This window comes from Dendrobates tinctorius, unplaced genomic scaffold (assembly GCF_039654945.1).
Source record: "Dendrobates tinctorius isolate UK_male_01 unplaced genomic scaffold, ASM3965494v1 ptg000021l, whole genome shotgun sequence".
Lineage (NCBI taxonomy): Eukaryota > Metazoa > Chordata > Amphibia > Anura > Dendrobatidae > Dendrobates > Dendrobates tinctorius.
In genome coordinates, this window is record NW_027361689.1 from 13,592,269 (window position 1) to 13,618,482 (window position 26,214).

A 26,214-nucleotide genomic window follows, 5' to 3' on the forward strand; every position below is an offset into this window, starting at 1 on the left:
TGTGAAAAATAATGGGTTCACAACGTCCCTTCATTGATATGTGCATCTCTCTATTTGTATATTTTTAATTCTTTGTTAATAAAAATATAGCTTTTTATACCAATTGGTCCTTTATCCTGATTTATTTTTTCAGTGGGACATTGTGATTTATATCAATAGTTATGGTATTTACTTTTTGATTACAGAGGCAATTCTATAAGTGATTTATACATACATACATACATACATACACACACATACATACATACATACACAGTGGGGAAAAAAAGTATTTAGTCAGCAATAGTGCAAGTTCCACCACTTAAAAAGATGAGAGGCGTCTGTAATTTACATCATAGGTAGACCTCAACTATGGGAGACAAACTGAGAAAAAAAAATCCAGAAAATCACATTGTCTGTTTTTTTTTCATTTTATTTGCATATTATGGTGGAAAATAAGTATTTGGTCAGAAACAAAATTTCATCTCAATACTTTGTGATATATCCTTTGTTGGCAATGACAGAGGTCAAACGTTTTCTGTAAGTCTTCACAAGGTTGCCACACACTGTTGTTGGTATGTTGGCCCATTCCTCCATGCAGATCTCCTCTAGAGCAGTGATGTTTTTGGCTTTTTGCTTGGCAACACGGACTTTCAACTCCCTCCAAAGGTTTTCTATAGGGTTGAGATCTGGAGACTGGCTAGGCCACTCCAGGACCTCGAAATGCTTCTTACGAAGCCACTCCTTCGTTGCCCTGGCGGTGTGCTTTGGATCATTGTCATGTTGAAAGACCCAGCCACGTTTCATCTTCAATGCCCTTGCTGATGGAAGGAGGTTTGCACTCAAAATCTCACGATACATGGCCCCATTCATTCTTTCATGTACCCGGATCAGTCGTCCTGGCCCCTTTGCAGAGAAACAGCCCCAAAGCATGATGTTTCCACCACCATGCTTTACAGTAGGTATGGTGTTTGATGGATGCAACTCAGTATTCTTTTTCCTCCAAACACGACAAGTTGTGTTTCTACCAAACAGTTCCAGTTTGGTTTCATCAGACCATAGGACATTCTCCCAAAACTCCTCTGGATCATCCAAATGCTCTCTAGCAAACTTCAGACGGGCCCGGACATGTACAGGCTTAAGCAGTGGGACACGTCTGGCACTGCAGGATCTGAGTCCATGGTGGCGTAGTGTGTTACTTATGGTAGGCCTTGTTACATTGGTCCCAGCTCTCTGCAGTTCATTCACTAGGTCCCCCCGCGTGGTTCTGGGTTTTTGTGCTCACCGTTCTTGTGATCATTCTGACCCCACGGGGTGGGATTTTGCGTGGAGCACCAGATCGAGGGAGATTATCAGTGGTCTTGTATGTCTTCCATTTTCTAATTATTGCTCCCACAGTTGATTTCTTCACTCCAAGCTGGTTGGCTATTGCAGATTCAGTCTTCCCAGCCTGGTGCAGGGCTACAATTTTGTTTCTGGTGTCCTTTGACAGCTCTTTGGTCTTCACCATAGTGGAGTTTGGAGTCAGACTGTTTGAGGGTGTGCACAGTGTCTTTTTATACTGATAACAAGTTTAAACAGGTGCCATTACTACAGGTAATGAGTGGAGGAAAGAGGAGACTCTTAAAGAAGAAGTTACAGGTCTGTGAGAGCCAGAAATCTTGATTGCTTGTTTCTGACCAAATACTTATTTTCCACCATAATATGCAAATAAAATGAAAAAAAAAACAGACAATGTGATTTTCTGGATTTTTTTTTCTCAGTTTGTCTCCCATAGTTGAGGTCTACCTATGATGTAAATTACAGACGCCTCTCATCTTTTTAAGTGGTGGAACTTGCACTATTGCTGACTGACTAAATACTTTTTTGCCCCACTGTACATACATACATACATACATACACACACATACATCTCTTTTTTTTTTTATATATATATATATATATATATATATATATATATATATATATATATATATATATAAAATTTTGGGTGGGGTTGTAGATCCTACAAGTTTTTGACTGATCAACCAATTGCGACTTCTTAAAAAATTTACATCATTAGAAAAAAAAGATTAACATGTAAAAAATATAGAGCATTTTTGACTTTGTGCAAAGCTCATGAACAACGTGCACCACTTTGAAGAAAATGTCATAAAGAAAGTAAACAATCACAACAAGGCAAAAGAAGAAAAGTGCTTTAAAAAAAAAAAAAAAAAAAAAGCAAATGATGAATCGGGCCCTATATACTTTATTTCAACTGCATATTACAAATAAGAACGATATTACATATTATTCATTGTATTTTTATTATGAAACGTAGCTTTTAAGATCAATTGAAAAAATAATCAAGGGATGAAGCTGATGAGATTAGAAGAGAAAAAAAAAACCTGAATATGATTAATATTGTACTTACCCTGAAAAATCAGCAGAATACTGTCCATAATCAAAAATATAGACTCTCGCTATTTGGCACAAGGTGAGGTATCCCAAAGCAAACACAAAGCAGTATCTGTAAATTAATAAAACATGCAATTAAAGGTGACAGTCACAAATTCTGGTGTAAAACTGCTCATGAATATATTAATATACCTAGCGTCATTAGCATTTTGCAGAATAAAATTCCTACTTCTGGTGTACACATTAAGCGGGATATGTATATATTAAATATTTTTATGATCTGTGAAATGCTCAATTAGTTAAATGGGTTATCTTATTAAATTGGAAAGTGCGCGTAAAAACAAGCAACTTTGAAAATTTACCTCATTAAAAATCCTCTCCTTTCTCAAGAACACAGAGACTTTAAATTCTATAGTATATAGCACGCTAAAAAGGTTACCGGCCACCTCCTAGGTGTCCTATTTTGTATACAAGGAGTGTGCTTGCTACCTATTTGCTAAACAGCTTTCATGCGCTGCCCCAGTGCTCCTCCAATGCTGTAGAGCAGACCTGGACCACATCCAGCCCTTTGGCTGTTCCTATGTGGCCCACAGTCTGAGACAGCAAAAGGGCTGGAAACGTTGGCTTGCGGATCACTCACCGCACCGCCCTACTCACCTCTGTCCTCTGTCTCAATTTCACCGGTATTTGCATCATCGGGATGCAGACACTGGTCAATACAATAATGGAGAAGGGATCCGTGGGGTCAGTCTTCCACCATTCTGCCCATGAGACGGAGTGTGTCACCGCGATAGGCGCGATGACATTATTACATTGCATCGGCTGTGGAGCCTCAGTGTGCAGTACAAAGCCCGAGCAGGTCACTAGAGGAACAAGGGCAAGGGGGATTAGTGTTTGTTTGTATGTTTTTTTCACATTCACTTGTAGGCGGTTAAGTATGGCCATAATTATGTGTTTGGGGATTGTGTGGGACAGCATAATGTGTTGGGTGGCTGTAGGGGGAATCATACTTTGGGTATTTTAATTCTTTGATGGGGGGCTGTCGGGGAGCACACAGTGCGGGGTTCATCAATATGTGTTGATGGGCTGATGGGATGCTACCGGTCCAAATTGGCAATCATCAGGAACACACAGTTTCCTGGCCTGCAGGAGGTCAGAGGAGCGGTGCAGTCCTAAAGATTGAAAGCGAGACAACCAATTTAACTGTAAATTAAATTATACAATCATATACAAGGATTACAATAAATACAAAAAAAAAAAAAAAAAAAAAGATACAAAATAAGGAAGAAAATGGCTAGAAAAAATATTTTCTACCCACATAAGTGTTGTGTTAGCAGACCACCTCTGGCTTGTACTATCATATGCCAAATTTTAAGCATATTAAAAAAAAAAAAAAAAAAAATCTGAGTAGGCAGCATTTAACCTTGAGTGGGATTATATATGTTGATAAACGCGGTCCTTCCTATGAAAACTCATCTGTAGCTGGATACAGGCAAACATCCAAACACAGACGGCAACAGGACTCTACTTCACACCTTAGTCCTCGCTGTATACAATCCAAGAACATGGTGATGTAAAGGTGATGTCGTTACCCCTAACATATGCTCCTTGTTTTGTGACATCATCCTTATGGATTTCCTATAAAATGAATCTAGAATATTCTAATAAATTCTAACAATCTCTCAAAGTCAGAGGTAAGGCAGAAATTCTGCTGGATATACACAACCTCATCGTCGCGTGTCCCAGGACCAGGGACTCCTTCCCTGTCCGCAACGTTAGGGTCGCTCATCCTTTTCCTGGATTACTTCTGATGGTGAAGACACTGGGGCCATGTACCTTCCCTTAGCTCCTGAATCCGCCCTCAGTCTGTACCCTTCCCCCACCCAGGGAAGAGGGGAGTAGTAGTGTACCATAGTACACTAACAAGGTAATAGGAACAGAGGTAACAAGAAATACCAAACATTCAAATATACTCACACATGTCACAGAGGAATGCATCGGGGAGTGTGGGATGGGGTTAAACCAAACTAGGAGAAGAAAGGGAATTATCACACACTCAAAACCTAGCAACAGTTACAGATAAATCCACCGAACGACTTCTCCAGCCACAACCACCAACAACCTCCAGCCATGCAGCATAAGCTAGCTCTGAGAATGTCAGAACTCAGTTTATGTAGGAGATGGGAGTGGACAGCTGAGAGCCTAAATACTCCAGGAGCTCTCAACAGAGCAGATTAACTCCTGCACTGCCAAAAGATATTTACACCATTTCATAAGAAGGTGAAGTGCTTCTAATCAGTTCAGGAGTAGGAGAACTTAGATGCTGCAGTCTTCTGGCTCCTCTCAGTCACGGTAAACCAGCGACACTCCTCATTGCCATGACATCTTCCCCCTCAACTTCAAGGATTAAAGGATACTGACATTCTCTTCACTCTCCTCTTCTACTGCGCAACCCACACTCCACAAACTCGCTCACCCTCGCAGGAATCTCAAACACCTCAATTTACAATCACTCTCCTAGTCCCTGTTCCCTCTTACAGACATAGCTTCCCTTCATGACACAGATGCTGCTGCCACTTTTTATAACACCACAATAACAGTAACACTTGATTCGGCTGCTCTCCTCACACAGAGCAAAACTCGTACAATCAATCAACAGGCAGCCCTGGCTGACCAGCCTGACCAAAGAACTGAGACGCATTTCCAGGGTCGCTGAGAGGAGATGGAAGAGAACCCATTCTACTGAGCACTTCAGCGCATACAAGCAGTCCCTTGCCAGCTTTAAGTCCACGCTCTCTGCTGCTAAACAAAGTCACTTCGCATCTCTCATATCCTCCCTGTCTCACAACCCTAAACAACTCTTCAACGCTTTCAATTCTCTACTCCGTCCCACAGCACCTCCTCCCCCTCCTCTTATTTCTGCTGAAGACTTTGCCTCCTTCTTTAAGCAGAAGATTGACACGATCAACGATCAGACAAAACTTTGGCCCGCAGCCTCCAATGCCCCTCTTAGCCGCTCAGCCCTGTTCTGCAAAAGCCAGCTTCTCCACCATGATAGAAGATCAGCTCTCCACCCTTCTGTCAAGATCACACTTGTGCCCTCACCACTTGTGCCCTCAACCCACACACGTCTCACCTCATCCCTAACTTGGCCACAGTCTTCATCCCAACTCTAACACACCTCTTCAACCTTTCACTTACAAATGGTGTCTTTCCCTCATCCTTCAAACATGCCTCAATCACACCCATCCTCAAAAAGCCCTCCCTTGATCCATCCTCTGTGTCTAACTATCGCCCGATATCTCTTCTCCCTTACGCCTCAAAACTACTGGAACAGCATGTATATCTTGAACTGTCCTCCCACCTCTCCTCCTGTTCCATCTTTGACCGGTTACAATCTGGCTTCCGACCTCATCACTCAACTGAAACTGCCCTAACTAAAGTCACTAACGAATTACTAAACGCCAAGAGCAAGCGACACTACTCTGTCCTCCTTCTCCTGGACCTGTCCTCTGCCTTCGACACCGTAGACCATTCCCTCCTGCTACAGACTCTCATCTCTTGGCATCACATACTTGGCCCTATCCTGGATCTCATCATACCTAACAGACCGAACATTTAGTGTCTCCCTCTCACACACAACCTCCTCACCTCACCCCCTGTCTGTTGGTGTTCCTCAAGGCTCTGTCCTAGGACCCCTACTATTCTCCATCTACACCTTTGGCTTGGGACAGCTCATAGAATCCTACGGTTTGCAGTATCACCTCTATGCCGATGACACGCAGATCTACCTATCTGGACCCAACCTCGCCTCCTTACTGACTGAAATCCCACAATGTCTGTCTGCTATCTCAGCCTTCTTCTCTGCTCGCTTCCTCAAACTGAACATGGACAAAACAGAATTCATCATCTTTCCCCCATCTCACTCTACCCCTCCACCAGACCTATCCATCAATGGCTGCTTTCTTTCCCCAGTCCCGCACGCTCGGTGCCTTGGGGTGATCCTCGACTCTTTCAAACCACATATCCAAGCCCTTGCCTCCTCCTGCCGCCTCAAACTCAAAAATATTTCCCGGATCCACCCATTCCTCAACCACGAAACCACAAAAACACTAGTGCACACTCTTATCTCCCGCCTCGACTACTGCAACCTCCCCTCTAGCACTCTGGCTCCGCTCCAGTCCATCCCACACTCTGCTGCCCGACTAATCCACCTGTCTCACCACTATTCCCCAGCCTCCCCCCTAAGCCAGGCCCTTCACTGGCTTCCTATTGCCCAGAGGCTCCAATTCAAAACCCTAACCATGACATACAAAGCCATCCACAACCTGTCTCCTCCATACATCTGTGACATGGTCTCTAGGTACCTACCCGCAAGCAACCTTCGATCATCTTAAGATCTCCTTCTCTACTCCCCCCTTATCTCATCTTCTCACAACCACATACAAGACTTCTCCCGTGCTTCCCCCATACTCTGGAACTCTCTGCCGCAACACATTAGAATCTCACCATCAACGGAAACCTTCAAGAAGAACCTGAAAACCCACCTGCTCCGACAAGCCTACAGCCTGCAATGATCCTCGGTCTACTGAACCACCGCACGACCTGCTCTACCCTCTCCTACTGTATCCTCACCCATCCCTGTAGACTGTGAGCCCTTGTGGGCAGGGTCCCCTCTCCTTATGTACTTGTGTGTCCCTTGTCTTACACATGTTTATTATACTTGTCTATATTTTCCCTTTTCACATGTAAAGCGCCATGGTATAAATGGCGCTATATAAATGCATAATAAAATAATAATAAGACCATGCGGTTAGTCACTGATAGTGAATAAGCAATGTGCAGTCCTCTGATGAGCCGCAGTGTGGATGTCAAGGAGAAGAGTACCCCATCTTTAATATTGGGTACACAGGTCATGCGGATGTATGCGTTTTGACGATGCGGCGACCCGCGTCGAACGCAAAATGTTGGAATTTGATGCGGCCGCCGCATCGTTAAAGCGACGCATGCGGAGGCATCCGCATATATCCGCATGACCTGCGTACCCAATGTTAAAGATAAGGTATGCAGGCTGCATGCAGAAGTATGCGGACGTAGGCGGAGTTGACCGGAGGAAGTCCGCAGACCTCCGCAGCTTGGCCATCTGCAAATGTGAACCTAGCCTTCCAGATGTGTGTAATATGGATCCATAATGCACCACCCAGAGATACAGCATGTATGGGTCCATACTCTTGGCATGTTCTATTGCAACCCTAAAATGGAGGCAAGATCTCATATTTCCATATTTTCCAGCTTCTAGTATATACAGAACAAATTTTATTTAATCCATTAAAAAGTGTGAAAAGAAAAACATACTTTGCAAAACGTTGAAGTAAATAGTCTCAATATAAACCACCACGTTTCGAACCCTGTAGCGTTCTTAGTCTTGGTACATATGGATGAGGCCTTAAAGGATTTGTCAGGCATCAACTAAAACTGTACAGGGATCGATATAAAATAAAGTATGCTTGTCTGCTCTAACCCCCTGAATCCAGCTCAGGCCATTCCGGTGGTTTTGAGCTAGGACAGATGGCATCTGTTTTTCAGTCATCTGACCACTGAGACCTTTATCATCAGAGTCTCATCCAATGATGCTATAGTCCACTTGCCTGAACGCAGCAATGTAATAAAGATGGAAGTACAGGATGTCATTGCTGGCTGACAGTGTAGACCACAAGGACGGACTAATTTTCCATTTTTTTTTTTTTTAAACCAACCTTGCCACTTATAAAGTTTGTGCTAAAGCAGAGAAACCTGTCAGGAGATTCATGGAGCCCAAACTTCGTCTATCCACATTATGCAGTCATCTATAGTTTAATCTGAAATGGTGCAGGGTTTCAAAGTAATCAAAGCCTGAAAAGAAGCCGGGAGCAGGAAGAACATTCTTCCGGACAGATCTCGCTTACTTCTCCCTGCCCAGTTGGCCTTCATTGCTATGTCTTTCCCTGTATACAAATAGGAATAGACCTGGCCAGGAGTGAAAGAAGTGGTCTTAATCAGTGAATAACAGCTATAACTGTATGTACATGGATCCAGGGAAGCCTGTCAATCACGGATTTTATACCACCCACTTGACTAAGCCCGGATGGAACAGAGACTTAAAAAAATAAAATACTTTAATTATATATTTATATTGGATTCTTTCCCACAGACCTACAGCAGTGTGCAAACCTTTTAACATGTGAGTGGAAAAAAAATGCGGGAAAACGAGAATGCTTTAAAAAAATAGAAGTGTTAATAGTATATCATCTTGTAATTCCAGACAGACTGAATGATGCTGAGATCAGGGCTCAGTGGGCCCATATCGTCACTTCCAGGACTCCTTGTTCTTCTTTACCCTGAAGATATTTCTTAATGACAGTTTCTGTATGTTTGGGGTCATTTTGCTACATTATAAATTTGGAGACAATCAGACACCTCCCTGCTGGTATTGCATGATAGATAAGTGTCTGCTTGTGTTTCTCTGCATTGAGGACACCATTAATGTTCACCAAAACGCCAACTCAGTTTGCTGAAATGCAGCCCTAGACCTACAAGGAATCTCCACCATGCTTTACTGCTGCCGCTGATGTAAGGCGGTGAAGAGAAGGAGGAACTTAAATGGTGTTACCTCTCCTGCTCCGTGTCCGGAACCACCTGGCCAGGCAGCAGCATTTCCTGGGGGAAGGTTATCAGACGTGGACCGACCCTTCCATATGAATGCGGGGGCGGTGACCTGTTAGAAGGGGCTGCGCACAGGAAGCAGAGCAGAGTCAGGGCAGGAAAGAACAGCACTCAGGAGAGAGAGCTGTCCGCTGCACCGCATTCCCCGAGCGAGAGAGCCCTCCGGCTGAGGACTGAGACAGACAGAACGCGGTGAGCACCCTTTGTGTGAACGTGGACCCGCCAGCCTCCGTGACCGGAGGAGACTCCCCTGACAAGTCAGAGACAGTCGATAATGCGTGCAGGACTGGCGTACGCAGTGACAAGCCTGAGCCCCTGAGAAAAGTAGCTGGACTGACTGAGGAGAGCGGCATCGTTCCTGCGGTGACACGTTCTGAGTGTGAACTTGTGACTAAGAGGGGTGAGAACAGACCCCCCCTCTCACCGCCCAGCATCCTGTTATTTTCCCCAGAGGCCATTTCTTCATCTTGGACAGAGACTTGAGAGTCTGCATGTGCCGCTGTTGACGGTGCCAACGTTGGAGAATTAGACCCTTCAATCAAGCCTTCTACAGACTGATAAATGTAAGTAGGAATAAACTTATCTCTTTAACCACTCTATTACCATTTATTTGTTGCAATTATCCCCCTTGTTGCCCCTCCATGCGTGGAGTGAATATCCCTGTAAATAAACCTTTAACTCTTGGTCTGCCTCAGATCCGTGGCGACATCCTCCACACCTGCAGGTTATTACACGGACAACCATTTTTGTACCATTATCTAAACCTTCACAAACAGATTGCTTTCTGTTACAGCTAAATATTTTACATTTTGACACATCAGTAGAGATGGAATAATTGATTTCGCAGTACTCCAGTCCATCAGCTAAAACAGTAATCTGCACAGTACTCCAGTCCGTTGGCTGAAACAGTAATCTGGGACCACTGGATTGGAGCCCTGTGAATCCCCTTACCTTCTGTCATCCCGGGATCTTTTTTTTGATTAGTCAAGTCGATGCAACGTCGTGTGTACATCATGCCGCAATGATGATGTTGCGCTAGACCAGGTAATCAAAAGAAGAGCCTGGAAGGCCAGGAGGTAACAAGATTTGCAAGTCAACGGTCACAGATTACCAACTTGGCCAGGTCAGAGGACTGGAATCCTGTGAGTCGATTCTCCCATCTCTACTCATCGGTATAAAACACCTACCATTTTTTTGCACACCAGTTTCTATGTTTTCATTCATAGTTATTTGTCCTACTTCCATTTCAAAAGCATGGTTTTGGCCGCAATTCTTCCATGAAGACCACTTCTGGCCAGACCTCTATGAACAGTAGATGTGTGTAGCTGGGTACCCCTGGTTGCTGCCAGTTTTGAGCTAATGGCACTGCTGATTTTGGAGAGGAGCAAGCATGATGTGCTTTTCATCTGCTACCAAGTTCATTGGCTCATCACTGAATTTCCGGCTCTTAAATTTGTTCATTTCTTGGTGTCCTCAATGCGGAGAAATACAGGTAGATACATATCCATCATGCAATACCATCAGGGAGGCATCTGATGGTCTCAGAATATTATTCTGCACCAGGACAATGACCTCAAACATACAGCCAATGTATTAAGAACTACCTTCAGCATAAAGAAGAACAAGGAGTCCTGGAAGTGATGATACGGGACCACAGTGGCCTGATAGTAACATCATCCAGTCTATCTGAGATTACACGAAGAGACAGAAGGAATGCGCAAGTGACATCCACAGAAGATCAGTGGTTAGTTCTCCAAGATGTTTGTAACGACCTCCCCGTTGACTTCCTTCATAACCTGTGTGCCAGTGTACATAGAAGAATTATTTAATGAAGTTTTCAAGACCATGGGCGGTCATACCAAATATCGATTTATGATTTCTCTTTTGTTCATTCACTTTGCGTTTTCTTAATTGATATAAACTATTAATACTTTTATTTTTTAAATGATTCTTACTTAGCAGCATTTTTGCTACTCCTGCCTAATACTTTTGCACAACACTGTATATATCCATCTGTTCATAGTCTGCTTCCTTTATACCATGCTGGCCATAGATTGCACAAAGTTTCTAAACTGACAGATTTCCTTAACCCCTTTGAATCCCAATATATCTTTCCAAACACAAAACTGGATGTTTTAATTTTATTTCCCAAACATGGAGAAAGGATATTTAAAAGGAGAAGTCCAATAATTAGTGTTGAGCGATACCGTCCGATACTTAAAAGTATCGTATCGGATGGTATCGGCCGATCTAAAAAAAAATATCGGGTATCGCCGATTCCGATGCCGGAAATCCCATTCAAGTCTATGGGACTTCCGGTATCGGAATAAGAAAAACCCTATTTTTGCCTTGTACAGCCTCTCTGGGGTCTGTACGGGCCTTTCGGGGGGCTGTGCCGGCCTGCCGGGGGTCTGTGCAGGCTCCGGTGGTCTGTGCCGGCCTGCCGGGGGGCTGTGCCGGCCTGCCGGTGGTCTGTGCCGGCCTGCCGGGGGGTCTGTGCAGGCTCTGGTGGTCTGTGCAGGCTCTGGTGGTCTGTGCCGGCCTGCGGGGGGTCTGTGCAGGCTCCGGGGGGCTGTGCCGGCCTGCCGGGGGGTCTGTGCAGGCTCCGGGGGGCTGTGCCGGCCTGCCGGTGGTCTGTGCAGGCCTGCCGGTGGTCTGTGCCGGCCTGCCGGTGGTCTGTGCCGGCCTGCCGGGGGGCTGTGCCGGCCTGCCGGTGGTCTGTGCCGGCCTGCCGGGGGGCTGTGCCGGCCTGCCGGGGGGCTGTGCCGGCCTGCCGGGGGGTTGTGTAGGCTCCGGTAGTCTGTGCAGGCATCGTCCGATGGGACTACAAGTCCCATCGGGCGATGCCTGCTACCATGACAGTGATTGACACATTAGCCAATGATGGGACAGTAGTAGTCCCATCATCCGGCTAATGTGTTGAATGTAAAAAAAAATAAAAAAATTTACATGCTACATACATGCTACATGCATACTACATGTAACATACAAGCTACATACATGCTACATACTACATACATACTACATACATAATACATATATACTACATGCATGCAACATACATACAACATATATACTACATTCATGCAACATACATACTACATATATACTACATGCAACATGCATGCTACATACATGCTACATAATACATACTACATACATGCTACATAATACATATATACTACATGCATGCAACATACATACAACATATATACTACATGCATGCAACATGCATACTACATATATACTATATATACTACATGTAACATACATACTACATATATACTACATGCATACTACATACATGCTACATACATAATACATATATACTACATGCATGCAACATACATACAACATATACAGTATACTACATGCATGCAACATGCATACTACATATATACTATATATACTACATGTAACATACATACCACATATATACTACATGCTACATACACACTACATGCTACATACATGCAACATACTACATGCATACTACATACATACTACATACATACACTACATGCATGCAACATACATACTACATATATACCACATGCATGCAACATGCATACTACATATATACTACATGCATGCAACATACATATATACTACATACAATACATACATATAGACATACAGTACATATAACAGAGTACATACTCACCGTCACTTGGATCCCCGAAGCCATTGTCGCCTGAGGAATAAATATCAAAATAAAAAAACACCAATATACTTACCCCGATCCGCAGAAGTCCACGAGGGTCCCACGTCCATCTTGCGTGGAGAACAGCAGCATCAGCTGATGCTACCGTTCTCTACCAGCTCCAGGAATACAATGACGGAAGGTAGGTATCCTTCCGCACTGTATTCCTCCACCACTGTAAAAAAAAAAAAAGTCCCTAGTCTCACTTTATGCCATTGCTGCGCAGGAATTTCCCACGCAGCAATGGCATAAAGTGAGACTAGGGACTTTTTTTTTTTTAAAGTGGTGGAGGAATACAGTGCGGAAGGATACCTACCTTCCGTCATTGTATTCCTGGAGCTGGTAGAGAACGGTAGCATCAGCTGATGCTGCTGTTCTCCACGCAAGATGGACGTGGGACCCTCGTGGACTTCTGCGGATCGGGGTAAGTATATTGGTGTTTTTTTATTTTGATATTTATTCCTCAGGCGACAATGGCTTCGGGGATCAAAGTGACAAGTGACGGTGAGTATGTACTCTATGTTATATGGCTTGATCATATACATCTGGTCCACTCTTAATTGTCTGGCCAAGATGAGCAGAGACCACTCCTCTCTGCTTCACACCTGACTGCACTTAGTTGTACATATATTGCAGAGTACAAGTCTGCATAGACTTCAGTCTGCATTGTGATTGCTATAAGTGTGTGCTAGAAGTGTGAAGATTAATTTAAGAATTAAAACCAGAAGGATGAATACAGACTGTGCCCTGCTACCTGCCACCATCGCACTCTAACAAGCATCTCTATTCTTCCGACAGGTATGTCCATCCACCCAGCTCTCCTGCTCTCCTGCTGTCTGTCTATGAAGGACACACAGTGCGTCACCCAGCTTTGCACATAGACTTGCCTCTGCACCTAGCATTCACATGGTATGCCTTTCAGCTAACCCCAGCTTACCCCAGTGTTATTTATGACCTTGTTTACTCTGGCTTGATCATATACATCTGGTCCACTCTTAATTGTCTGGCCAAGATGAGCAGAGACCACTCCTCTCTGCTTCACACCTGACTGCACTTAGTTGTACATATATTGCAGAGTACAAGTCTGCATAGACTTCAGTCTGCATTGTGATTGCTATAAGTGTGTGCTAGAAGTGTGAAGATTAATTTAAGAATTAAAACCAGAATTGAACCAGAAGGGAACTGAAGGTAACTGGACACAGTCACTGTAAACAATGTTTCTGTTTGTTTTCACTTTCACCCCAATAATCCTTCACTTTCTGCTAATTCCCCTAATCCCTACTCCTAGTAAGGAACTGTTCATCTCTTCTTCAATCCTCCCCATCCACCTCACCTCCGCCTCAAAACTGTTCCTTAACATACAATCCTCTGTCTCCAAACACAGACAGCCCCCTCATGCCCTCTCCTGCTCCCACCTGCTAACACTTTCTCTGCTCCTTCTCACTGCTGGTGATATCTCTCCAAATCCTGGTCCTCCTCACCACATTCCCACAGTCATTTCTACCTCCCATCCACGCTCTATCACAACCTTCCGTAACCTCTCCAACCTTATACCCATTCACCCAGCCCCCGCTTCCCCAGTCCCACTAACAGGAGCTCTGTGGAACGCTCGCTCTGTCTGCAACAAGCTTTCCTACATCCATGATCTTTTTGTTACTACCAAACTCTCCTTCCTCGCCATCACCGAAACCTGGCTCACCCCTTCTGACACAGCCTCTCCTGCTGCACTTTCGTATGGCGGCTTCCACCTTTCTCACACCCCCCGCCCCAGCAGCAAACATGGTGGAGGAGTTGGTTTTCTCCTGTCAGATACCTGCTCCTTCACCCCAATCCCACTGCCACCCTCTGTTACCCTCCCTTCCTTTGAGGTGCACTCTGTGCGCATCTACTCCCCCTCCAACCTCCAACTGGCTGTCATCTACCGCCCCCCAGGGCCAGCCACCACCTTCTTTGACCACTTCACCACCTGGTTACTTCATTTCCTTTCCGCGGACATCCCTACTATCATCATGGGCGACTTCAACATCCCCATTGACACTTCCCTCTCAGCTGCCACTAAACTTCTATCTCTCACTTCCTCCTTCGGCCTCACTCAATGGTCTTCTACAGCCACCCACAAAGATGGCCACACACTGGACCTCATCTTCACCCGCCTCTGCTCCCTATCTAACCTCTCTAACTCACCTCTTCCTCTCTCTGACCACAACCTGCTCACATTCTCCTCCCTCTTCACTCCATGTCTACAATCCCCACCCCACACACTTTCACACCCTCGCAGGAATCTTAAACACCTTGACCTACACTCATTCTCCGAATCCCTCCTCCCTCTTACAGATATAAGTTCCTTACACAATGCGGATGACGCTGCCGCTCTATATAACACCACAATAGCTGTAGCTTTGGAATCCGCTGCCCCACTTACACATACCAAAACTCGCAAAATCAACAGACAGCCCTGGCACACCAGCCTGACCAAAGAGCTGAGGCGAGCTTCCAGGGCTGCTGAGCGCAGATGGAAAAGATCCCACTCCAACGAGCATTTCATCGCATTCAAACAGTCCCTCACTACTTTCAAGACCACACTCGCCACAGCTAAACAAACCTACTTCTCATCTCTCATATCCTCCCTGTCTCACAACCCTAAACAGTTATTCAACACCTTCAATTCTCTCCTCCGCCCCCCAGCACCTCCTCCCTCCCCACTCATCTCAGCTGAAGACTTTGCCTCATTTTTCAAGCAGAAAATTGATAACATCAGGGACAGTTTTGGTCAACAACCCCCAGAGCCCTTCCTCCCGACTTCCCAGCCCTCCACCTTCAAAACCAACTTCTCCACCATTACAGAAGATCGACTCTCCACTCTACTCTCAAGATCACATCTCACCACCTGTGCACTCGACCCGATCCCATCCCACTTCATCCCAAACCTCACCACAGTCTTCATCCCAACCCTAACCCATCTCTTCAACCTATCACTAACAACTGGTGTTTTCCCCTCAAGCTTTAAACATGCCTCCATCACACCTATCCTCAAAAAGCCCTCTCTTGACCCATCCTCTGTATCTAGCTATCGCCCTATATCACTTCTCCCATACGCCTCCAAGCTACTGGAACAACACGTCTACCTTGAACTGTCCTCCCATCTCTCTTCTTGCTCCCTCTTCGACCGCTTACAATCTGGCTTCCGGTCACACCACTCCACTGAAACTGCCCTTACTAAGGTCACCAATGACCTCTTAACTGCCAAGAGCAAGCGACACTACTCTGTCCTCCTCCTCCTGGACCTGTCGGCTGCCTTTGACACAGTGGACCATTCCCTATTATTACAGACCCTCTCATCCCTCGGCATCACAGACTTGGCCCTCTCCTGGATCTCATCATACCTAACAGACCGGACATTCAGCGTCTCCCACTCACACACCACCTCCTCACCTCGCCCCCTATCTGTCGGAGTCCCACAAGGTTCAGTCCTAGGGCCCCTGCTGTTCTCTATTTACACCTTTGGCCTGGGACAGCTCATAGAATCTCATGGCTTTCAGTATCATCTTTATGCTGATGACACACAGATCTACATCTCTGGACCAGATATCACCTCCCTACTAACCAGAATCCCTCAATGTCTGTCCACTATTTCATCCTTCTTCTCCACTAGATATCTGAAACTCAACATGGACAAAACAGAATTCATCATCTTTCCCCCATCTCACGTGACCCCCCCTACGAACCTATCAATTACAGTAAATGACTGCCCACTCTCCCCAGTCCCACAAGCTCGCTGCCTCGGAGTAATCCTTGATGCTGATCTCTCCTTCAAACCACATATCCAAACCCTTTCCACTTCCTGCCGACTTCAACTCAAAAATATTTCACGCATCCGTTCATTCCTCACCCAAGAATCTGCAAAAACCCTAGTCCATGCCCTCATCATCTCTCGCCTTGACTACTGCAACCTCATGCTCTGCGGCCTCCCCTCAAACACTCTCGCACCCCTCCAATCTATTCTAAACTCTGCTGCCCGACTAATCCACCTGTCCCCCCGCTATTCCCCAGCTTCTCCCCTCTGTCAATCCCTTCACTGGCTCCCAATTGCCCAGAGACTCCATTACAAAACCCTAACCATGACATACAAAGCCATCCACAACTTGTCTCCTCCATACATCTGTGACCTCGTCTCCCGGTACTTTCCTGCACGCAACCTCCGATCCTCACAAGATCTCCTTCTCTACTCCCCTCTTATCTCCTCTTCCCACAATCGCATACAAGATTTCTCTCGCGCATCACCCCTACTCTGGAACTCTCTACCACAACATATCAGACTCTCACCTACCATCGAAACCTTCAAAAAGAGCCTGAAGACCCACCTCTTCCGACAAGCCTATAACCTGCAGTAACCACCGATCGACCAAACCGCTGCACGACCAGCTCTACCCTCGCCTACTGTATTATCACCCATCCCTTGAAGATTGTGAGCCCTCGCGGGCAGGGTCCTCTCTCCTCCTGTACCAGTTATGACTTGTATTGTTTAAGATTATTGTACTTGTTTTTATGTATACCCCCCTCATGTAAAGCGCCATGGAATAAATGGAGCTATAACAATAAATAATAATAATAATAATAATAATAATAATAATATGTACTGTATGTCTATATGTATGTATTGTATGTAGTATATATGTATGTTGCATGCATGTAGTATATATGCAGTATATATGTAGTATGCATGTTGCATGCATGTGGTATATATGTATGTATGTTGCATGCATGTAGTGTATATAGTATGTATGTAGCATGTATGTAGTATGCATGTAGTATGTTGCATGTATGTAGCATGTAGTGTGTATGTTGCATGTATGTAGCATGTAGTATATATGTAGTATGTATGTTACATGTAGTATATATAGTATATATGTAGTATGCATGTTGCATGCATGTAGTATATATGTTGTATGTATGTTGCATGCATGTAGCATGCATGTAGCATGTATGTAGCATGTATGTAGCATGTATGTAGCATGTAAATTTTTTTTTTACATTCAACACATTAGCCGGATGATGGGACTACTACTGTCCCATCATTGGCTAATGTGTCAAACACTGTCATGGTAGCAGGCATCGCCCGATGGGACTTGTAGTCCCATCGGACGATGCCTGCACAGACCCCCGGAGCCTGCACAGACCACCGGCAGGCCGGCACAGCCCCCGGCAGGCCGGCACAGACCACCGGAGCCTGCACAGACCACCGGCAGGCCGGCACAGCCCCCCGGCAGGCCGGCAGAGACCACCGGAGCCTGCACAGACCACAGGCAGGCCGGCACAGACCCCCGGAGCCTGCACAGACCACCGGCAGGCCGGCACAGCCCCCCGGCAGGCCGGCACAGACCACCGGAGCCTGCACAGACCACCGGCAGGCCGGCACAGCCCCCCGGCAGGCCGGCACAGACCACCGGAGCCTGCACAGACCACCGGCAGGCCGGTACAGACCCCCGGACAGTCGGCACAGCCCCCCCGAAGGCCCGAACTGACAGCGCATCATGATGCGCACAGACAGCGCATCATGATGACGTCATTTCGGCAGCCAATCAGAGCCACAAAAGTGGCTCATTGCATTTTGGACTTCCGATTACGGTATCCGATATGAAAAAAGTATCGGTACTCGGTATCGGAATTCCGATACGGCAAATATCGGCCGATACCCGATACTTGCGGTATCGGAAAGCTCAACACTACCAATAATATTAACTTCAAATAGATCAGTCAAATCTCAGAAGCCTACACCCATGGAGATCCAGTGCTGGTGCGTCTTCACCAAAAATAGACCAGGTTTTTAACAGTTTGGATGCCAATGAATCCGAGATAAAACTGCTTTATATATTCCAGGAAATATTAAGAAAAACATGGACCTTTCTTCTTCTAAACATGCTTCCTGTCAGGAACCCAATTCAGCAAAGCAGCAGGGATCCTTTCACAGCCAAGAAATAGTCTTAGAAGAGGACAAAAGCTTCAAAAACACTTTCAACTCGACATGAAACATCTAAACATATATACATATACTATATACATACACACTGTAATATATTACATAGAGATATATACACATAATATACAGTGTATATATATTATACACATATAGATGCACATACTACATTGACAGAGGTATTGGTGGTGTAGTGCAGCGGTAGCACACTGTGCAGTGATGAGGCAGTGACCCAGCAAAAGTTCAAAACAAAACGTCTCCTGATTTAAAAAATCTGACCAGTGTCACTTTATGTGGTAATAACTCTGGAACACTTAGACAAATTCCAGTGATTTTGAGAATGTTTTTTTCATGACACATTATACTTTATTATAATGGTAAATTTAAGTTGACATGTTTTGTGTTTATTTATAAAAAAAAATATCAGAAATTTGAAAAATGTAAAAAAACTTAGTAATTTTCAAACTTTGAATGATTATCCCTTTAATTCAGTTAGTAACATTATAGCAAAACATTAATAAATAACATTTCCCACATGTCGGCCGTACATCAGCACCATTTGTAAAATGTTTTATTTTGTAAGCATTTTAGAAGGCTTAAAAATGTAGCAGTAAATTTTCATTTTTTCATGGAAATTTACAAAATTATTTTTCTGAGGGACCTATCCAGATTTGAAATGACTTTAGGGGTCCTATATATTGGGAAACCCCCAAAAGTTATATCATTTGAAAAATGGCACCCCCTGATATACTGAAAACTGCTGTCAGGTACTTTATTAGCCCTTCATGTGCTTTTCAGGAATTAATACAAAGTGGCATGACAGGAATGAAAAAATGTATTTTACCACCTAAATGTCGCTAACTTCTGAACAGGTCGCTAGAGCCGGGAGACTCTAAGGCCGCTATTTGCTCGTGAATTGCCATGGCAAACATGAGGTCCACACAATCATGATCTCAGGGTGTCGATGGGAATTAAGAGGGAGAAGCCACACTCTTTTAAACATTTATATGATGTAGTCATTATTGACAGCAGCATCTAAGGGGTTAAAGATATGGACGGTGACAACACTGATCGTGGCTGATGCAGCAAGTTGTCAGGTATAGTGTACAGATGACAACTACTGGATTGTCACCTGTATGGGGATGATATTCTCTTATATATCAGGTCAGTTAAAAGATGTATTGATGGTCATTAAGGGGTTAATGTTCAACTCACAAAACAGAGGACACGATATCTTCCGGATCGCAGCTGGGAAACAGGACAGTCCTCCTCTGGATCGCAGCCGGGTACATATCCTCTGGATTACAGTCACTAAACCTGCCAGTCCACCTTCTGAGACTAGTTGTCGTGAGCAACTGCACCACCGTGTTAATGTTCTACTCACAGCATTACACAGTATGCGATCATCCTCCGCATCGCAGCCGGGAACCATATGCTTTAGTTTACAGTCACTAAACACACCAGTCCTCCTCTGACCGGTTGCCGTGGGCGACTGCACCACTGTGTACGCTGTGTGTGCCAGGCTTTTCAGCTGCCTTGGCTGTTTGGCTACGCTGGCCTGTGTTACCTCACACAGGTGGAGCTCTGCAGACCCTCCTGCTCTCTACTCATGCCAACACCAGACTGACACTGACTGAACCTGACACACCCAAACCCTATACTGCAGGGTTTTTAACTGGAATCTGTTGCTTTCAGCCACATGGAAGACCCTAGGCCGGAAATTAAACAGACTGCACCACTACCATCTGTAGTCTGTTTCAAAACCCAAAAGCCCAGAGCAGGTTTTCTCTAAATCTGCCTTGGACAACCAGCATGTCCAAGACCTATACTCACTTTAGTCTGCATTGTAAACAAAGCTACGCCTGTGACTGCAATGTACTCTGACCGCCTCAATACACCTCCGTGCGCATCCTGGGGGGAACATATAGCGACTCTCACATGTAACACCAGTCATTGCCTCACAGTGGATGCGTGTTAACCACTGAATTCAGGTTTTCATTCAGTCCTATGGACACAGGTGTATTCCTGCCCTTCACCCTGGCAGACAATGCCTTTACCAATATGTGTGATATAAATGCTTGATCTAAAGTGCATACGAATACTAATGTGGTACTTAAATAAGAAGTCACTAGTGTAACAAGCCCGTTCGCAACATTTCTTCCCGCCTAAATATTCCACCATGAGCCCTGAGTGATATTATTTAGAAGTCAGAGTCATTCAAGCACATTCACATAGTAATCAACACCTTGTTGACTCCACAACTGCAGAGTCAAAACCTCCGCTGTTTAACATCAGCACAAAAACTGTCAGGAGTTTCATGTCATTCATCAGTCTCTATGGCATTCAGCCTTACATCACCAAGCACAATGCCAAGCGCTGGATGGAGTGGTGTAAAGCCACCACCACTGGACTCTGAAGCAGTGGAACATGTTCTGTGCAGTGATAGAATCATAGAATCATAGAGTTGGAAGGGACCTCCTGGGCCATCTGGTCCAACCCCCTGCTCAAAGCAGGATTCGCTAAATCATCCCAGTTAGATGTCTGTCCAGCCTCTGTTTGAAGACTTCCATTGAAGGAGAACTCACCACTTCTCGTGGCAGCCTGTTCCACTCATTGATCACTCTAACTGTCAAAAAGTTTTTTCTAATATCTAATCTGTGTCTCCTCCCATTCAGCTTCATCCCATTGCTTCTAGTCTTTCCTTGTGCAAATGAGAATAAAGTTGATCCTTCTACAATGTGACAGCCCTTTAGATATTTGTAGACAGCTATTAAGTCTCCTCTCAGTCTTCTCTTTTGCAAACTAAACATTCCCAAATCCTGCAACCTTTCCTCATAAGACAGGGTTTGCAGACCGGTCACCATTCTGGTCGCTCTTTTCTGAACTTGCTCCAGTTTGTTGATGTCTTTTTTAAAATGTGGTGCCCAAAATTGGACACAATATTCCAGATGAGGTCTGACCAAAGAGGAGTAGAGGGAAATAATTACTTCACGTGATCTAGACTGTATGCTTCTGTTAATACATCCTAGAATTGCATTTGCCTCTTTTGCTGCTGCATCACACTGTTGACTCATATTCAGTCTGTGATCTATTAGTATACCCAAGTCTTTTTCACATGTGCTGTCACTTAGCCCTATTCCTCCCATTCTATATATGGTTTTTTCATTTTTATTGCCCAGATGTAGTACTTTGCATTTCTCCCTGTTAAAAACCATTCTGTTAGTTGCTGCCCACTTCTCCAGTTTATTTAAATCTTTTTGAATCCTCTCTCTCTCTTCTCTAGTATTAGCTATCCCTCCTAGCTTTGTGTCATCAGCAAATTTAATCAGTTTACCCTCAATTCCTTCATCTAAATCGTTGATAAAGATGTTGAACAATACAGGGCCCAGGACAGAGCCCTGTGGTACCCCACTTGAGACATTCTTCCAACTGGATGTGCAGCCATTTACGACCACTCTTTGGGTCCGATCACTAAGCCAGTTATGAATCCACCTAACAGTTGCCTTGTCCATTCCATACTTAGTCATTTTTTCAATAAGGATTGTATGAGAGACTTTGTTAAATGCTTTGCTGAAGTCAAGATATACTATATCTACAGCATTTCCTTGATCCACCCAATCAGTAATACCGTCATAGAAGGAAATTAAATTAGTCTGACATGACTTATTAGTTACAAACCCATGCTGACTCTGTTTAATCACTTCATTCTTATCCAGGTATTGACATACATGTTGTTTAATAATTTGTTCAAAGATCTTTCCTGGTATAGAAGTCAGACTCACCGGCCTATAGTTGCCTGGGTCCACCTTCCCCTTTTTGAAGATAGAAACAACATTTGCTCTTCTCTAGTCTTCTGGCACTTCTCCTGTTCTCCAAGAATTTTCAAAGATTATGGAGAGGGGTTCAAAAATTTCTTCTGCTATCTCCTTCAGTACTCTGGGGTGTAATTCATCTGGACCTGGAGACTTGAATTCATTTAGGTTAGCTAAGTGTTTCCTCACTATCTTTCTGTTTATAGATATCCTGGATTCTTCTATTCCCTTAATAGGACAGTGAATAACAGTTGATGTTACATTTCCTTTCTGAGAGAAAACAGATGCAAAATAGGAATTTAAAAGTTCAGCCTTCTCAACATCCTGTCTTACCATTTCATCATTTTCATCCTGTAAAAATCCTATAGCATCTTTGACTTTTCTTTTACTTTTGACATGTCCCCAAAATCCTTTATTATTGCTTTTGACATCTCTTGCAAGCCTCAATTCATTTTCAGCTTTAGCTAATCTGATTTGTGCCCTGCAGGTTCTGCAGACAGCATTATATTCTTCTTTAGATATGCCTCCCTCTTTCCATTTTATAAACATTTTTTTCTTCCTTTTTAGCATGTGCTTAAGTTCTGTGTTCATCCATCCTGGTTTCCTTAAATGCTTCCTATTCTTCCCTCTTTTCGGAATTGTTAACAACTGTGCTTTGAGAATTTCATTTTTCAAGATTTCCCATCCTTCCTGGACATTTTTGTCTTTAAGGATATCCAGCCATTGGATCCCTCCAATTCTCTTTCTGAATCCCTTAAAATCTGCCTTTCTGAAATCTAACCTTGACGTCTGAGTCTTCACAGGTCTTCCGCCTCTAGTTATCCAAAATTCTAAAATAGCATGGTCGCTACCTCCTAGGGTCCCAGCCACTTTTACCTCCTCAACCATTTCCTCCCTGTTTATAAGGATTAGATCCAAGGTAGCAGTTCCCCTTGTTTTCTCCTTTACCTTTTGGAAGATAAAGTTGTCAGCAAGAGAGGATAAGAATTTCCTTGACCTGTTAGTTTTGCCTGAGAGAGATTCCCAACAAATGTCTGGATAGTTGAAATCTCCCATGACAACTATGTCATATTTTTTGGAGAACTTGGCCATTTGATGCATAAAGAGTTCATCCATATCTTCAGCTTGCACAGGCGGCCTGTAGTAAATGCCTACAATGGTGTCCTTTCCATTGTTCTGTTCTTGTATTCTTACCCAAACAGTTTCCACAGAACTCCCAGTCTCTGAAGCTTCAATCTCTGTGCAGATATACGCATTTCTAACATACAATGCGACTCCTCCTCGTTTATCAAGTCTGTTTCTTGCAAATAAGTTGTATCCTTCTAGTCTTGTATTCCAATCATGTGTATTGTCCCACCAAGTTTCAGTGATTCCAATGACATCATATTTCTTTTCCTGTGTTAGTAGTTCCAATTCTCCTTGTTTGTTGCCCATGCTTTGTGCATTAGTATAGAAACACTTTAGTTTGTGATTGGTTTCTCCTTCTCCAATATTTTAATTAATTAGATTCTTTCGTCTTTGTTCTTCCTTTCCACTTCTAATAGCAGAGTTCTCAATAGCATTTGTCATGTGTATGGCTTTTTCTGGTCTTTTGCTTCCCTTCCCATGTTGTTCTAGTTTAAAGCTCTCCTTACAAGTGTAGCAAGGCGACTTCCAAATACATGCTTTCCAGTCTTCGTAAGGTGCACCCCATCTCTAGCAAGTAGTCCATCATATAAGTAGTTCACTCCGTGATCCAGAAATCCAAATCGTTGCTGACGGCACCATCGACGTAGCCAGTTGTTCACCTGCAGAATCTTATTCCACCTCCTTGTTCCATGGCCATCCACTGGGAGGATAGAAGAGAAGACCACCTGCGCTCCCAGTTCTTTCACTTTCTTGCCTAAGTCTTCAAAGTCTCTGCAGATGGTTTCCAGGTCGTTTCTTGCGGTGTCATTTGTCCCCACATGTAGTAGCAGGAATGGGTATTCATCTGTAGGTCTGAAGAGTCCTGATATCCTGATGGGTCACACTTCTCTCGTGTATGATGGAGGAGTCTAGCAAAGAGAACGTTACCTGCCTAACTACAGTCATATGTTAAAGTTTGAGCACCCCTATTAATGTTAACCTTTTTTCTTTATAACAATTTTGGTTTTTGCAACAGCTATTTCAGTTTCATATATCTAATAACTGATGGACTCAGTTATATTTCTGGATTCAAATGAGGTTTATTGTACTAACAGAAAATGTGCAATCTGCATTTAAACAAAATGTGACCGGTGCAAAAGTATGGGCACCCTTATCATTTTTTCCCATTTGAACACTCCTAACTACTTTTTACTGACTTCCTGAAGCACTAAATTGGTTTTGTAACCTCATTGTGCTTTGAACTTCATAGCCAGGTGTATCAAATCATGAGAAAAGGTATTTAAGGTGGCCACTTGCAAGTAGTTCTCCTATTTGATTCTCCTATGAAGAGTGGCATCATGTTCTCCTCAAAACAACTCTCAAATGATCTGAAAACAAAGATTATTCAACATAGCTCTTCAGGGGAAGGATACAAAAAGTTGTCTCAGAGATTTAACCTGTCAGTTTCCACTATGAGGAACATAGTAAGGAAATTGAAGAACACAGGTACAGTTCTTGTTAAGCCCAGAAGTGGCAGGCCAAGAAAAATATCAGAAAGGCAGAGAAGAATGGTGAGAACAGTCAAGGACAATACACAGACCACCTCCAAAGACCTGCAGCATCATCTTGCTGCAGATGGTATCACTGTGCATCGGTCAACAATACAGCGCACTTTGCACAAGGAGAAGCTGCATGGGAGAGTGATGCGAAAGAAGCCGTTTCTACAAGCACGCCACAAACAGAGTCGCCTGAGGTATGCAAAAGCACATTTGGACAAGCCAGTTACATTTTGGAAGAAGGTCATGTGAACTGATGAAAGAAAGATTGAGTTGTTTGGTCATACAAAAAGGCGTTATGCATGGAGGCTAAAAAGCACAGCATTCCAAGAAAAACACTTGCTACCCACAGTAAAATTTGGTGGAGGTTCCATCATGCTTTGGGGCTGTGTGGCCAATGCCGGCACCGGGAATCTTGTTAAAGTTGAAGGTCGCATGGATTCAACTCAGTATCAGCAGATTCTTGACAATGTGCAAGAATCAGTGACGAAGTTGAAGTTACGCAGGGGATGGATATTTCAGCAAGACAATGATCCAAAACACCGCTCCAAATCTACTCGGGCATTCATGCAGAGGAACAATTACAATGTTCTGGAATGGCCATCCCAGTCCCCAGACCTGAATATCATTGAACATCTGTGGGATGATTTGAAGCGGGCTGTCCATGCTCGGCGACCATCAAACTTAACTGAACTGGAATTGTTTTGTAAGCAGGAATGGTCACAAATACCTTCATCCAGGATCCAGGAACTCATTAATAGCTACAGGAAGCGACTAGAGGCTGTTATTTTTGCAAAAGGAGGATCTACGAAATATTAATGTCACTTTTATGTTGAGGTGCCCATACTTTTGCACCGGTCAAATTTTGCTTAAATGCAGATTGCACATTTTTTGTTAGTACAATAAACCTCATTTGAATCCAGAAATATAACTGAGTCCATCAGTTATTAGATATATGAAACTGAAATAGCTGTTGCAAAAACC

At 44.0% G+C, this 26,214-nt stretch overlaps 1 protein-coding gene across 1 annotated transcript in view; it reads right to left on the bottom strand.

The window, feature by feature from the left end:
* The window catches only part of MBOAT2 (membrane bound glycerophospholipid O-acyltransferase 2), a 280,154-nt gene that overhangs the window by 96,617 nt on the left and 157,323 nt on the right, over nt 1-26,214 (bottom strand). Inside the window, exon 5 of the mRNA XM_073568180.1 lies at nt 2,393-2,488. Coding sequence (XP_073424281.1) covers nt 2,393-2,488 — 96 coding nt within the window. The remainder of the gene's footprint in view (nt 1-2,392; nt 2,489-26,214) is intronic.